The sequence below is a fragment of the Carcharodon carcharias genome, chromosome 4 (genome assembly GCF_017639515.1).
Source record: "Carcharodon carcharias isolate sCarCar2 chromosome 4, sCarCar2.pri, whole genome shotgun sequence".
In the NCBI taxonomy this organism is placed as follows: domain Eukaryota; kingdom Metazoa; phylum Chordata; class Chondrichthyes; order Lamniformes; family Lamnidae; genus Carcharodon; species Carcharodon carcharias.
Window position 1 is genome coordinate 128,980,515 of NC_054470.1, and position 15,420 is coordinate 128,995,934.

Consider the following 15,420-nt stretch of genomic DNA (forward strand, 5'->3'; position numbering starts at 1 on the left):
CATGAGGTCAAAGGAAGTATTGTACAGTTGAACCTGGATGTTGTCATGATGCATATGGTAGCTGATCCTGTGCCTGTACATGATGTCACTAAATAACAGTGTGTGGATGAGCAAGAATGGATACCTCACGCTAATAATATTTTGCTCTTTCAGAATGAAAATTCATAAAATCAACTATGGGGTAACAATTTGATTTTTTTTGGAAGAAGGTGGAAGATAATACAACATTTTATTGATGATCTTGTAATGGGATACCACATAAAGATATCCTAAACATTTTATAAGATCTTAAATCTGGATACTTACTGAAGAAATGTCATCTGTAGTGTTACACCAGAGCAATCTTTGTGGTTATCTGAAAGAACACATAAATTTGAAGTTTAAATAGAATGAAGTTTCACTTTTTCATACCAAATCAGTGTTTTTCTCAAAAATTTCAAAGCATCTTCTGTAAACAAAGCATGACTTCTTTTTGTCAAGACATCATCACCTTTCAGTAATCTCTGCACGTTAAGCTGTGCAAGATTTTCGAATACCAAATAGCTTCTTTACAGTACTTGGCAAGGTGGACTATCACCTCCACCACTCAAGGTGGGTGCAGGTATTTTTTTTGCTCCTGTAAGCCTGTCTGTAAACAATATATCTCAAAAAACAATGGACAGATTTCAACAAAACTTGGTACATGGGTAGTACATGTTCAAAGAAAGAACTGAATTTTTTTTGGCAAAGATGTGGATCCAAATCTTGGAATCTTTTTTAAAGGATCCATCAAGGTTGGGAGATAATGTGATTTGACTTTTTAAAAGGATGTTGTGGGTTGTTTTATTTAGAATATTGTTGATTGTTTTAGAATGTTGTGGACTGTCTCAGCTGTTGTGATGCAATTTGTCACAGCTGTCAAAATGTGAACAGAGTTTTCAGAGCAGTTTGTCGGATGTGGATGTATCTGAAACCTCCCTAGTGAGATAAAAGCTCTTTATAAAAAGCTTTTGTTCTCTGCTTTGCCATTACAGAACACTAAACAGGTAGGGAAAAGCCTCAAGGAAGAGCTGCATAATTGTAATAACGTTGAGCTATCGGAGTCTGGCGAAGGTATGCACTCTACTGAGTGACCTCTTCACTTGTTCTGATCTATGCTACTGGCACCTAAAATGAGTATTTTCCTTAATATCACTTGCTTTCAATGGCACCATTGAAGAGACCAGAAGTTTTACAGAAAATGTCAATTATATGCATTTAAAATTAAACTGAATTACAAACACAGTAGAATTTGACAAATACTATCAATACAGTGCAGATATATAATGAAAAAACCTCTAATAGGCAAAATAACCTGTTCAGGATATATGCTTAGTTAGTAACAAAGTTTGGCAAAAACATGACAAAACTTGGCCCTCTCTCGACTTCTTACCCCTTTCAGCCTTGTTCTTTACTGGGCTAAGACTGTGATATTCAGCCTATTACTAAATTCAGTAAGAATTATCTCAATTAAGTTAAGTATCATTATTTGCACGAGCAACATAAATAATACAGCAAAGTGAGAAATTAGTATTCAAAAAATGTAATTACTAAGAAATTCCAAATAGGCAACTTAAAATTAAAGGCCATTATAGTTAATCTGAACATCATGATATAAAGTTGTTCTGCCTTATTAAATTGCAGATATCAAAAATGAACTGCTGAATGCATCATAGTTTTGGTCTGCATTTTTCTGATGTCAGTATCGCCAATGACTCTCATTATCTTATTTAAATGGAAGGATCATTCTTGGAAGCTTGCAGGAAGGTCTCAAGCAAATGGTGAAAGCATGGCAATATTACGATGCAAAAATACAAAGGAAGCTATTTAACAATTTTGGCTGATATGATTGACAGAAGTTCATATCATTACATTGTACAAACTTGTCTGGAGAGGTGCTAATCACCATCAAGGCGGTCAGTTGTGGAAATGAACCATTGAACTTTGTATCAAAACATTCTTTGATGGAAAGTAACAATTTGAAGTCAATTGAAAATTGATGTTAACAAATTCATACGACTATGACAACTGGCCTTTCGGAACCACAATACAAAGGAGCTTGATTAGTATTGAAGTTGGGGGAAGGAAGGATGAGGAAAGGGGGAAGAATGACGGGAAAAGGAGGGGATAGAAAGGAAGTGCAGGTACGGAGGGAGGGAGAGACAGATCGATGGACGGAGAGAGGGAGGATGGAGGAAAGGAGGGACTGATGGATGGATGAATGGGTGGATCAATAGATGATTGGTTTATCGAAAATTCATCTTGGTATCAGTGCCAAATTGTGACGATGATGTGTATAAAACAAATAATCATAATTCATAGCTCATTATAGACAATCAAAATAAAAATAAAATATAAAATAATAAGAGTTCACAATTATGAACACTTCAGTATACAAATAATTACGAGATGCTGCACTTGCAGGTTTACTTAATTTACAGAATAAAAATGGAAGGTCTACTGCCCTGTGCATTAAGTATGGAAGTCCACAGATCATATGTTGTCAGGCAGAGTTCCTTAAATTCTCAATCATTTACATACTATTTATGAGTTTTACACAGTAGAGAATTGGGTTGTCACGCAGTCTATTTGTTCTACATCTTATTTGCGGAATTGTCTTTTCTTCTTAATTCCAACGCACATTTATTTTTGTGAGGTGAGGTTCAAAAGTTTTCTAGCTACGTCCAGGCAAAGCTTTTTCCATCTTTCAGCATGTGAACATATATTCAATAGCTTGACTGTGTCAGAGTAGCTTTGACATGCATTACCTAGGATCAGTTTCAGTGCTCGTTTCTAAAATCTTTCAAGCTTACCCACATGCTCTTTGTTTTTTTAAAAATTCTTTCATAGGATGTGAGCATTGCTCCCCAGGCCAGCATTTAGTGCCCATCCCTACATGCCCTTGAGAAGATGATGGTGAGCCACCTTCTTGAACCATTACGGTCCATGTGGTGGAGGTACACCTGCATTGCTGTTCGGAAGGAACTTCCAGGATTTTGACCCAGCAGCAGGGAAGGAACGGTGATATAGTTCAGGATGGTATGTGGCTTGGAGAGGAACTTGTAGGTGGTGTTCCCATGCAACTGCTGTCCTTGTCCTTCTAGGTGGTAGATGGTGTCAAGATTCTTGAGTGTTGGAACTGCACTCATCCAAGCAAGTGGAGAGTTCTCCAACGCACTCCTGACCTGTGTTTGGAGATAGCAGACAGGTTTTGGGGAGTCAGGAGGTGAGTTACTCTCCACAGAATCCCTAGCCTCTGTCCTGCTCTTGTAGCCACAGTATTTATGTGGCTGGTCCAATTCAGTTTCTGGTCATTGGTAACCCACAGGATCTTAATAGTGAGGGATTCAGCAATGGCAATGCCATTGAATGTGATGGGGAGATGGTTAGATTCCCTCTTGTTGGAGATGGTCAATGCCTGGCACTTGTGTGGCACAAATGTTACTTGCCACTTATCAGCTCAAATCTGAATTGTCCAAGTGTTAGTGCATATGGACACGGACTGCTTCAGTGTCTGAGGAGTTGCCGAACTGAATATTGTGCAATCAGCAGCACTTCTGACCTTATGATGGAAAGAAGGTCATTGATGAAGCAGCTGAAAATGGCCGAGCCAAGGACATTACCCTGAGGAACTCCTGCAGCGATTTCCATTGACTGAGATGACTGACCTCCGACACCACATCCATCTTCCTTTGTGCTAGGTATGACTCCAACCAGTGGAGAGTTTCCTTCTGATTCCCATTGACTCCAGTTTTACCAGGGCTCCATGATACTACATTTGGTCAAATACTGCCTTGATGTCAAGGGCAGTCACCCTCACCTCAAGTTCAATTCTTTTATCCATGTTTGGACCAAGACTGTAATGAGGTCAGGAGCTTATTGGCCCTGGTGGATCCCAAGCTAAGCTTTAGTGAGCAGGTTATTGCTAAGTGCTGCTTGATAGCAATGTTGACAAAACTTTCCATCATTTTGTTAATGATTGAGAGTAGACTGATGGGATTAATTGGCTGGGCTGAATTTGTACTGCTTTTGCGGTCAGTTGGATTTGTTCTACTTTTTGTGGTAAGGCCAGCCTGCCAAACTGGCACTGCATATTCAACAATGGGTCTTATATAATGATTAAACACGGTGATAGATCAGTTTGAAATATGTTGTGATGTTTGAGAAGATGTAGCATGTGAAAGGATTAAACAATCCCACAACCAATAGATAAGATCTGAGGCCTGCAGTACTTCCACATCTGGCCATGAATGATGGTGGACAATTAAACAATTAACAGGGGGAAGAGGCTCCACAAATATCCCAATCTTCAATGATGGGATGATCCATCTCGGCCTCCTCCTGAGGTCCCAGGCACCACAGATGCCAGGATTTGGCCAATTTGATTTACTCCATGCAATATCAAGAAATGGCCGAAAGCACCCATCCAGGCAAGTGGAGAGTATTACATCACGTCCTGACTTGTGCCTTGTAGATGGTGGACAGGCTTTGGGGAGTCAGGAGGCGAGTTACTCTTTGCAGAATTCCCAGCCTCTGATCTGCTCTTGTAGCCAGAGTGCTCATATGGCTGGTCCGTTCAGTTCAGTTCAGTTTCTGGTCAATAGTAACTGTCAGGATTTTGATAGTGGGGGATTCAGTGATTGTAATGTCAATTAATGTGAAGGTGAGATGGTTGTATATTCTCTTGTTGGAGATGGTCATTGCCTGGCACTTGTGTGGCACAAATGTTAGTTGCCACTTATCAGCCCAAGCCTGAATGTTGCCCCGGTCTTGCTGCAAATGGGCACATACAGCTTTAATAGCTGAAGAGTCGCAAATGGTTCTGAACATTGCACAATCAGCAGCAAACATCCTCACTTCTGACCTTATGATGGAGGGAAGGCCATTGATGTAGCAGCTGAAGCTGGCTGGGCCTAGGTCACTACCCTGAGGAACACCTGCAGTGATGTCCTGGACACAAAGGGAGATGGCTGTGGTTGCTGAAGGTCAATCATCTCAGTTCGAGTGCACTCCTCACAAGGCTAGGGGAAAGACCAGAGTTGAGGACAATTCCTTATCCGGAGTCCAACTTGCTATTCACTTGTGCTTGCAGGACAAACTGACCTACAATAGGGCAGAGGAGGCCAAGGAAGGTGGAGGAGTGCCCGACATCAGGAATCTCAGCCCTGTTGAGTCGGAGGCCCTGGAACTGGCTGGGGAGCAGGGGTGTCATTCTGTCTAAGAAACAGAGTTTGAAGTTCCAATTGTGGAGAGCGAGGACCATGCATAGCGATTAACTTTCACTGGAATGGGAGAGCACTGCGCCTGCTGTCAGTATATCATAGTTTATAATCTCAGGACCTCATTGTGTTTTTATTTCCTTGACAGGAGTGACACCAGGTGAAGCACCTGCAAAACTTGCATCAGAGCCGCAGGCCATTTCCTCTGAAAAGTGAGAGTGGTCCAGTGTCAGGGGAAGCAGCATCACATTATTCCCCTGCACCAGCGCCAACACAGATACACACATCTGATGGGTTGCCACGCTTGTATCGACTCTGGGTCCCACCCAAATGAGCATCTCAACGTTGAGCGGATACAGATGACAAAGGCTGAGACAGCCCAGGCTACAGCAATCGGAAAACTGCTGGAGGCCAGACCAATGCTGTGCCCTAGACCAATGAAGGGTGGCCGCAAATCAACCTGTCAAAGTTACAGAGACAGATAGTGGGGGGAATCTGGCAGAGCTGCTCAAAATACTAAGCAGGCATATATGCACATGATGGAGGGGTCCATCCAGGCCACGATCTCAGCCATGTCTTAGGCAGATAAGTGTATTGCTTCTTCCATGGAGAGGGTGGTAACCATCATGGAAGGGCAGACTCAGGAGACAAGTGGTGATGGCATAAGCCTGCAGACCTTCAGTGGCGCCATGACCACAATGTTGCAACTGGCCAGTGACAGGTGAACAGTGCCCTGGTACATCCCTCCAAGAGCACCGCCACCTGCAGAGAGCAGGGAGGTGCCACCCCACATTGAGAGGACATAGGAACTGCTGATTAAAGAATTTGAGGGTACCTCTCACAGCACTCCGAGGTTTGCCAGTAGCTCTCCTCCTCCTGTGCCAGTGACCCGAATTCATTCAGCTGCCCGCGGCCACAGAGGAGGCTCCTAGTGTAGGAGTCCCTACTCGCGCTGGCCCATTCAGGCTGGCAGCATGCAGAGGACATCCTCCAGAGTTATCAAAGGCCAGGTGACATGGGGAGCAACAGCCTCCCTCATAGTTGTCTGCAGAGTCTGGGGATGTACCGTGTCACAGCATCCGTAAACGTTCTAAGAATGGCACATAAATACACCAATGTAGCACCGGGGCTTGATTGAATTTGTACAAAAAATTTTTTTGTAATGAATTAAATTTGTTTGGACTTTTCAGATCTGTGTTACTCAGCAATAGTGGCCTTCATGACATTATAGCAGGATAAGAATGGGAAGAGTCCTCAGTGGTTGAGTAACGGGCATGATGTTTGCCTGATGCCTCAATGGGTGCCAGCATAAGGTCTGCAGAAAGGGATGGGATGGTGTGTAGTTTATGTATGAAAGCTGTTGAATGCCAAAGGCAACCAAGAAAACCATTTCCCCACTGTCCTTCCCTACAATACAAGGCAATGGAAATGACTGTAATCGGATTTCCCATGCCTCCCTGGCATCAAGCTCTGCCATCAGATGTCTGCACCATGGAGATGCTAGTGTCATGTTCCTGTTCCGCAGCAGCCTCATCCTCCTCATCCAATGAAGGTGCTGCCACCTGTTCCTCCTCCAGTTTCAGATGCTTCCCCTGCCCTCTGCAGGGCAAGATTGTGTAACACACAGCACACCATGATGCATGACACTCTCTCTGGGTCATATTGAAGAGTTGCCCCCACCATGTCGAGGCAACAGGAAAGCATCTTCAATAAACTAATTGGCTGCTCAATTATGGCCCTTGTGTTCCTGTGCTGGCATTGTATCACTCTTCTGTATCAGTGTGAGTGCTTCTCAAGGGGGTCTTGAGTCTTTAACTAGGTACATAGAGGGTATCCCCTGTCCCCAAGGAGCCATCCATTGACCTGATAGCGTAGTCTGACAGGTGTGGCACCTGGGAATATTGCAGGATATATGCATCATGGCTACCCTGCGCACACCTAAATCACTTTACGACGGTCAGATTATCTGAATGTTCAGGGAGTAGAATTCTTTACGGTTGATGAATGCAGCCAGTTGGTTAGAGGGTGCCTTGATGGCTACATGTGTGCAGTCCATCACACCCTGCACTCTTGGGAAACCTGCCATGGCTGCTAAGTCCATGGCGCAGTCAGCCTGGCTCTCCTCATCTGTCCTAAACTGTATGAAGTCACTAGCCCTTTGAAAAGAGCATTGGTGACCTCCTTGATGCAACAGTGTGTGGTTGCTTAGAAGATTCCGCACAGGTCACTGGTCGATCCCTGGAAGAAACCAGTGGCGTAAAAATTTAGTGTGGCTATAACTTTAAGCAACACTGGCATGAGGTTACCACCACATGGTCGAAGGTCAGCCTGCATTACAGCACATAGCTCTGTGATGGTCTCGTGAGAAAGGTGGAGTCAGCTCTGGCACTGCCTTTCAACCATTTGCAAATAGCTCAGCCTTATGAAGGCGACTCTGGGCTGGGGATCAATGTCTTCATCTCTCATGCTGCCTGGCCGCTTAGTGTGGTGCATCCTCTGGCATCTGCTGCTGGGTGTTCTGTAGTGCTACCTCTAATTCATTGCCCACAGCCTCATGACAGAGATCTTCAAATGCCAGTGGATGGACCATTAGAGGGTATATTAATCCCATCTTGAATCCCTGCGACCTGTTGCCAGAGTTGCGCACCACCACGTTAAGATACCTATACTACTCTGGTGAGTGTACTTTAAGAGACTAGCCCTCTGCTGCTCCCAGGCCAGCATCCTTTGAAAGGCTCCACTCCTCAACTGCAAAGATCAGCCCCTTAGGCTGTTGTTCATTTGTGCCTGGATGCACTTTACTCATAGGACAATGCAATGGAAGCCATCTTCAAAATTAAACACAGGTTAATCAAGCTGCACTTAAACTGCCAATTTTCACTGGGCGTGTTTTGGCAGTCACAGAATTCCTGTGGGGGTTTTATTAAATTCAAAAACCAGAACTTAATCCCCGTCAGAAGTAGTTTTAATTATAGCAACAGGCTCCTTAGTGAGCCTAAGTACCTCCAACAGGAGTGAACAATTTAATTGCAGGACAATTTCCTGTCATCGGAAGCCTGACGTGTGGCTTTCTGCATGATTTAATGTGTCCAACCGTCATCGTTACTGCCGTAACAGGCTGGATTAAATTCCACCCCTTGTTTCCAGACAGCTCTTATTAGTCCAGCTTTACCAAGGCATTTCAGCACTTTTACTTGACTGTTGACTGCTCTCCCACAATCATATCACACTCAGCAAAGTAAACAGATTAGCCCAACAACAACATGATGTACCCAGTCTTGTAATCTGCCGCCAGAACAAAAATCTCCTTTTGTGCCCTACAGTACCGCTCTATCAGATTGTTGTAAAAATAGCAAGAGAATACAGAACCTCAGTTACCTTCCTTATGCAACAGCGATCAGCAAAGTGGGAGATGTTACAAATATTGCCTGCTCCAGCCAGGAAGGAGCCAATGCATAAAACTTCATGGCCATGGTTACCTTCCCAGCCACTGGCAATGTGCCCATGCCTTCTTCTGAGGTTGCAGTTCTGATTGCAGCAGGTGGCAGCTTTTAGTGATTACCTCCTTAGTGAAGCAGAGGCATCTGATACACTTTTCACTGAGTTCAGGTTGGAGAATTGCTCCTTGAACACCCTGGGCAGATATGGCTTCCTGCTGAGAGCATTTTTCCATTTCCTTTCTCTCCCAGCAGTTTGTCCTGTTCTGTGTTGCCTCTACCCATTCTCCTTGCCATACTGAATACAAGGAGAATGCATGCATATTACTACACCCATATCTCAGAGCAAGTAATTTGTTCAGAATCACTGAAGTCAGGAAAAGTCCCTTCAGTAAATGCCACACCACTCCCTGCTAGCTTTTGCAACTTTAAAAAAAAATCTAGAAATCAAACACTTCTACAATCACAGCAACAATCAGTAAAAATCAATTAACAAGTAACCTGTAAATAGTTCATGATTCCATTAAATAGTGTTGTTAGAAAGTTCTTCCTGCTGCTGACTGTATGGGGTGAGTTTCAAAATGGCCAACCTGGCCTCAAATAGGTGTTGCAATTTTACTGACGTCATGATCTCCCTGTTCTGTATACTTCTGATGGACGCTTTCTTGCACACAAGCTAACACCCTCACTAGCATGGCACCCAGGGCTGCTCGCATCAGAACAGTACAAATGCACACCATTTTGGAGCCAAATTGCACTCATAGCACTAAACACTTGGAACTAGGGAGTCAAATTTTCTAGCCTTAAGCTCTACCAACTTCCAGTTTTGATCAAGGGTTATCGACTGAAACACTAGCATGAATTTTCCAATGTGGGATGCAGCAAATGACTCCACTTAAGTCGTTGATGTGCCTGGGAGTCCAAGGAAGTCCTGACATGCACACGTACATGGTACTTATGCAGGACATTTAAACTTCCGATTGCCTGTTTTACCCTCCAGAGATTGCTGCATAATTCCCTATGACAGTGGGATCAGATGATCAGAACCGCAAAGACTTGAGCTGTTGGCCCTACAGTTTGCATTATTCGCTGATGAGATGTGGGCGTCCATCCCTAATTGCCCTTGAGAACGGAGTGCTAGGCCGTTTCAGAGGCATTTAAGAGTCAGGGAGTTTAGGGAAGAAAATCTGCCATCCTTACCTGGTCTGGAATCACATGTAGGCAGATTTCCTTCCCTAAAGGGCATTAGTGAACCAGATGGGTTTTTACAACAATTGACAATAATTTCATGGTCATCACTGGACTTTCAGATTTTTTATTGGATTCAAATTTCACTATCTACCATGGTGGGATACGAACCCATGTCCCCAGAGCATTACCGTGGGTATCTAGAGTACTCGTCCAGTGACAGCACCACTACGCTACTGCCTCCCCAGGTTTACTTAGAAATTTTCCTAGCAGGTGTAAAGCCTGCTCAGGAGCACAGTTCGAATAAGTTAGCTGGAGTAACAATGTTCATTCCCTCCTGACAATGCTATCTCTCCTACCAACGTTCACTTCCACGCCCCCCACAACGTTCACCACCCCTGACAATGTTCATCTCTCCCCCTCCCAACAACTTTCACCCTCTCCACTCCCAACAACATTCATTTCCACCCCTCCTGACAATGCTCCTTTCCCCCATCCCGACAATGTTCGCTCGCACCCCCATCCCGACAGTGTTCACTTCCCCCTTCCCCTCCAGACAATGTTCACCCCCCTCGCGACAACATTGCATTGTGGGGGTGGGTGAGGGGAGAGGCCAGTGAGCATTGTTATGGGGTGAGTGAAGGATGAACAATGTTGGGGGGTGAGATAGGAATGATCATTGTTTGGAAGGAGAGGGGAGAAAGAGGTGATGAGGGAGAGGATGAACATTGCTGGGGGGCTCAGAGAGGGAGTGAACACTATTGGGAATGTGGGGTGAAGGTGTGGCTGAACATTTTCAGGGTGGGTGGGGTTGAGGAAGGCAGTGAATATTGCCATGGGGTGAGGGAGGGGAGTGAGCATTGTCAGGGGCTGAGGGAAGAGGTGAGCATTGTTGGAAGGGTGAGGACTGTTGGGCCAGGAAGTTGTGCAACGCTGGGGGCGATAACTCCATTTAAAAACTGTGTAAGTCATTGAAGTGAAGTCAAACCTTAAAGGACATTTCTTCAGTTCATGATGAAAAAGGAGATGTAGCTTCGTTGGAATTACCCTCGCCATTTGGCTTCCTAACTCTGCTCGTTGTTGGATCTTGTTGCTGCCAAGACCGGAAGGTGTAAAGGGTCCACCTAATGTTAATGGTAAGTGGGCAGTTTGAATCGCAATCAGCAGCGGGGACACAAGCTCCACCATTGACCTGAAGATCTTGGACAGTAACTTTCTCTCTCCACAGATGCTACTTGACCAGGTGAGTGGTTTTAGCATATTCAGTTTTTGTTTCAGATTTCGAGCATCCACAGCATTTTGCTTTTGCTGTGAAATGGCTAAGAGCAACATGGCATGTTAAATGTGTGAGCAATAAATGTGAGCAGTAACTAAACAATGGGAAACACTTAAAGAAACAAATCAGTGTTCAACAAAAATGCATTCCATTAAAGAGAAAGACACAACAAGTAAGATCATGCGTGGCTTACTAGTGAAGTTAAGGGTAGTATTAGTTAAAAGAGGCTTATAATATTACAAAGAACAGTAGTTAGTCTGAGGATTGGGAATGTTTTAGAAACCAACCAAAAAGTTAATAAAAAAGTAAAATAAATGAATGAGCCTAAACTAGCCAATAATATAAGGATAAATGTTAAGGGCTTTTACAAGTATATAAAAAGGACAGTAACTAAAGTAAATGTTGGTCCCTTAGAAGCAGAGACAGGGGATTGAGGGATTGAGGAAATGGCTAAGATGTTGAACAAATGTCTTTTGTCTGTCTTCATAGTGTAAGTCACGAACTACATATCAGAAATAGAAATGGATAGAGGATTGGCTAATGCAAGTAATGGATAGGGATAAATGGGGCATTTTCAAGTTGGCAGGCTAAAACTAGTGGAGTGTTGCAAGGATCAGTGCTGGGGCCTCAACTATGTACAATCTTTATTAATAACTTCATTGAAGAGACCAAGAATAATGTATCCAAGTTTGCTGACAATACAAAGATAGGTGGGAGTGTAAGCTGCAAAGAGGACACAAGGAAGTTGTAAAGAGATTTAGATAGATTGAGTCAATAGGCAACAAGATGACAGATGGTGCATAGTATGGGTAAGAGTGAGGTTATTCACTTTGGTAATAATAATAGAAAAGCAGAATAATTGTCAAAAGGATGTGAAACTTTTCAATGTTGACATTCAGAGAGACTTGAGTGTACTTCTACAAGAAACACAACATTAGCACCCAGGTACAGCAAGCAGTTGGAAAGGCAATTGGCATGTTTACCTTTATTGCAATGGGATAGGGGTACAAGGATATGTTAAGTTTTGCTACAGTTGTACAGGGCTTTGGTGAGAACACACCTGGAGTACTGTGCACAGTTTTGCCTTGTTTCGCCCTGGAGGCAGTACAGCGAAGGTTCACTACATTGTCGCTGGACTGAGAGCATGTCCAATGATGATAGGCTAAGTAAATTGAGAGCATACTCGATGGAGTTTAGAAATAATGAGAGGTGATCTCATTGAAACATACAAGAAATTGAAGGGGCTTGACAGGGCAGATACTGCCAAGGTCCTTCTCCTGACTGGGGAATCTAGAATATGAGGGCGCAGCTTCAGAAGTAGGGGGTCAATCATTTAGGACTCAGATGAAGATAAATTTATTCACTCAAAAGGATCGTGAATCTTTGGAATTGTCCATGTCAGAGGCATGAATATATTCAAGACTGAGATCAACAGATTTTTGATCTAAGGGAATCAAGGGATATGGAGAGTGGGCAGGAAAGTGGAGTTGAGGCAGAAAATTAGCCATGATGGAACTGAATGCCAGAGCAAGCTCAAGAAACTGAATGGCCTACTTCTGCTCCTACTTCCTTATGTTCTTAGATACTTGGTAATCTGTTTATTTTCCATCAAATATCCTAGTTACCATCTGTATTTAATATAAATAAAAGGGAGTATTGAAATACAGGTGCATTCTCAGACAGTGGGTTTTTATTTTAATTAATAAAATGTCAACTGTATATCAGAATAATTTGTAAATGCAATTTTTACAACTATTTTTCTGTTGTTGGGACCTCTTACCTCTAAATGCAGTGACATCTCCATAATGGACCTGAAGAACAATGTAGTTGATATCTGTGTTTCCACCAACTCTAAAGCCAACATCTGGAAATGGAGAAAGACAAAGCACACATTTATTTAGTTTGTTAACTATAAAGAACATATCTTTTTATTTTGGTTGGACTGTGGATTAAAATTACAATGGCTACAGTTTGAAAGACATATCTACTGAAACAGGGTGAGGGATATTTCCAATGTTGCTGTCCTGGAACAGAGTGTGCCATGAAAGACAGGATGGTGCCTAGGAGTCGTCCAGTCTACTGGGGAACTGCCTGGCAACAATATTTTATTTGACTCCTAACCAGATGACCAGGGTTTGTGTGAGAGCAGTGCAGCAGGAAAAAAGCTCCTAGCCTGAAAAGAGAAAAGACCTAAAACCTCTTTCTCCTGTGTGTTAGATTCCAATAATTCAACAATAATAGCTAGCTGTTTTTTTCCCCCATATCTATGCAACCTGCTCTCTCTCGGAAAAAACCCTGTCAAGAGGAAAAGGGGGAAATCACTTAGAGACATTGAAAAGCAAGTGGTAAACCAGCAAGCTAAAGACTGAAAGTGCTGGGAAGATGTCATCAACAAAGAACTGAAAGGAATTTAGAAGACATCAATCAAAATCAACCCATCGAATCCAGTACTCCGGAACTGGTGCTATTGAACACTTTTATCCCACCCTTAAAATCCATGTTTTGTGTGTCTTGTATGTGTGCGTATAGGGATTTAAAAAGGGGTCGAGTTTAGGTTATAGAGTTAGAAATTAGCAATTTATATTTCTTTCTTCTGCCACTGGTTAAAGAAAATTTGTTCAACAAACAGTTATTTACTTATTGGGCAGAAATTTGCCCTAGATGGATGGCCGAGCCCGACTGACTCGGCGACGGGAGGATAGCTGATCGCCGCCGCCGAAACGGACCCCGCCACCATTTTAAGTGGGTAGGCCAATTAAGGCCCGCCCAACATGTTGCCCGATGGGAAGCGGGCGGATGGGGATTCCCCAACTGCAAAGTGCTGCCTCAGGGAGATTGCTGAAACTCTGTGAAACTCTAAAAATAGAAAAATTTAATAATCATTAACATATCCCCCTCGTGAAAATGTCACACGAGATGGGACATGTTAGTGAAGAACACAAACACTTTATTAAAAGTTTTTAAACCCAATATCTAACCCCATCCCGCCACTGGATGAGGTTTGTAAAAAAATCACTTACCTGCCTGCCTGTTGGGCCTGTGCGCCGACCCAAAGTTCGCACGGGTCCTTCAAAATCCTAGTGGATTGGAGAGCTAATGGCCTTAACAAGGCCTTTAATTAATGGCGGGCATGCGTCCAGTTGCCACCCGCACGCCAGCCTGAAGATTCTGCCCATTAAGTTTACAAACCTGGTGCTCGTATTCTGTTAACCTACATTAAACAATTAGGCGGTTTGATCAAACTTTTCACATTTGTCACAGCTCGGGGAGCAGGGGGGCTTAATACTCCAGTGCACTATCCCCAGTGAGTTGTGACATTACCAACAAGGAGAACTATAAATTTATATTGCATATTCACTGGGTTATGAGCTGAACCATGTTTTTGTTTTTCACACTGATTTGCATTGTAAACTGTCATCAAAAGGGAAAAACTGATCACCATTCCCAGTCGGTCCATGAATGGTCGGCAGTAACGTAATTCAAGGAAGTTGACCAGAATTAATAATCTGGATTTTCTAAGTAGAAAGTATAGAATTCTGCTATCTTCATGAACTAGCATTCCAAACATGGTATGAAAGTATGTATATTTAACATCTTTTACAACATGTTAACTGAAATGCAAGTATTTCAGGAAGATAGCCTCTGAACTTGCTGCACTCTGTTCTCTCAGTTCCAATCTTAACATTATCAAACCTGATAAGGGTGGCGCTATTGTTGTTTGACGAACCGACCGCTACCTTGCAGAAGCCAAATCCCAACACTCGTAACACTTTCTCCTGCCTCTCCCTGGATCATGGCCCCACCACCAAACATCAAGCCATTGCCCCATGTCTATCACTGAGCTCATCTCCTCTGGAGATCTTTCTTCCACTGCCTCCATCCAACCTTTCAGACCCTCAACCCCAAACAGCTCGCTTCTACCGCCTTCCTTAGATCCACAAACAGGATTGTCCTGGCAGACGTAACATTTCAGCCTGGTCCTGCCCCACTGAACTGATTTCTTCCCGTCTTGATTCTACTTTTTTCCCCCTGCTCAGTCTCTTTCCAATTGCATCCATGAGTCTTCCAATGCCCTTTACCACTTTAACAATTTCCAGTTTCCTGGCTCGATCCGTCACCCCTTCACCATGATGTCTCAACATCTCCATTCACTATTAGGACAGTGAGAGGGCACTCCACTTCTTCCTTGAACAAAGCCCAGCCAGTCTCCATCCACCACCACCCTCTGCTGCCTGGCTGAACTTTTCTCCCATTGAACAACAACTTCTTAATCTCTAGCCAC

The 15,420-nt window shown here is 43.4% G+C and overlaps 1 protein-coding gene across 4 annotated transcripts in view; it reads right to left on the bottom strand.

The window, feature by feature from the left end:
• Positions 1-15,420, bottom strand: part of pam (peptidylglycine alpha-amidating monooxygenase) — a 347,354-nt gene that overhangs the window by 171,571 nt on the left and 160,363 nt on the right. For all 4 annotated transcript variants that reach the window (XM_041185953.1, XM_041185952.1, XM_041185950.1 and 1 more), the window contains 2 exons: positions 12,919-13,002; positions 307-355 (listed from right to left, as the gene is read on the bottom strand). In XM_041185953.1, coding sequence (XP_041041887.1) covers positions 307-355; positions 12,919-13,002 — 133 coding nt within the window. The remainder of the gene's footprint in view (positions 1-306; positions 356-12,918; positions 13,003-15,420) is intronic.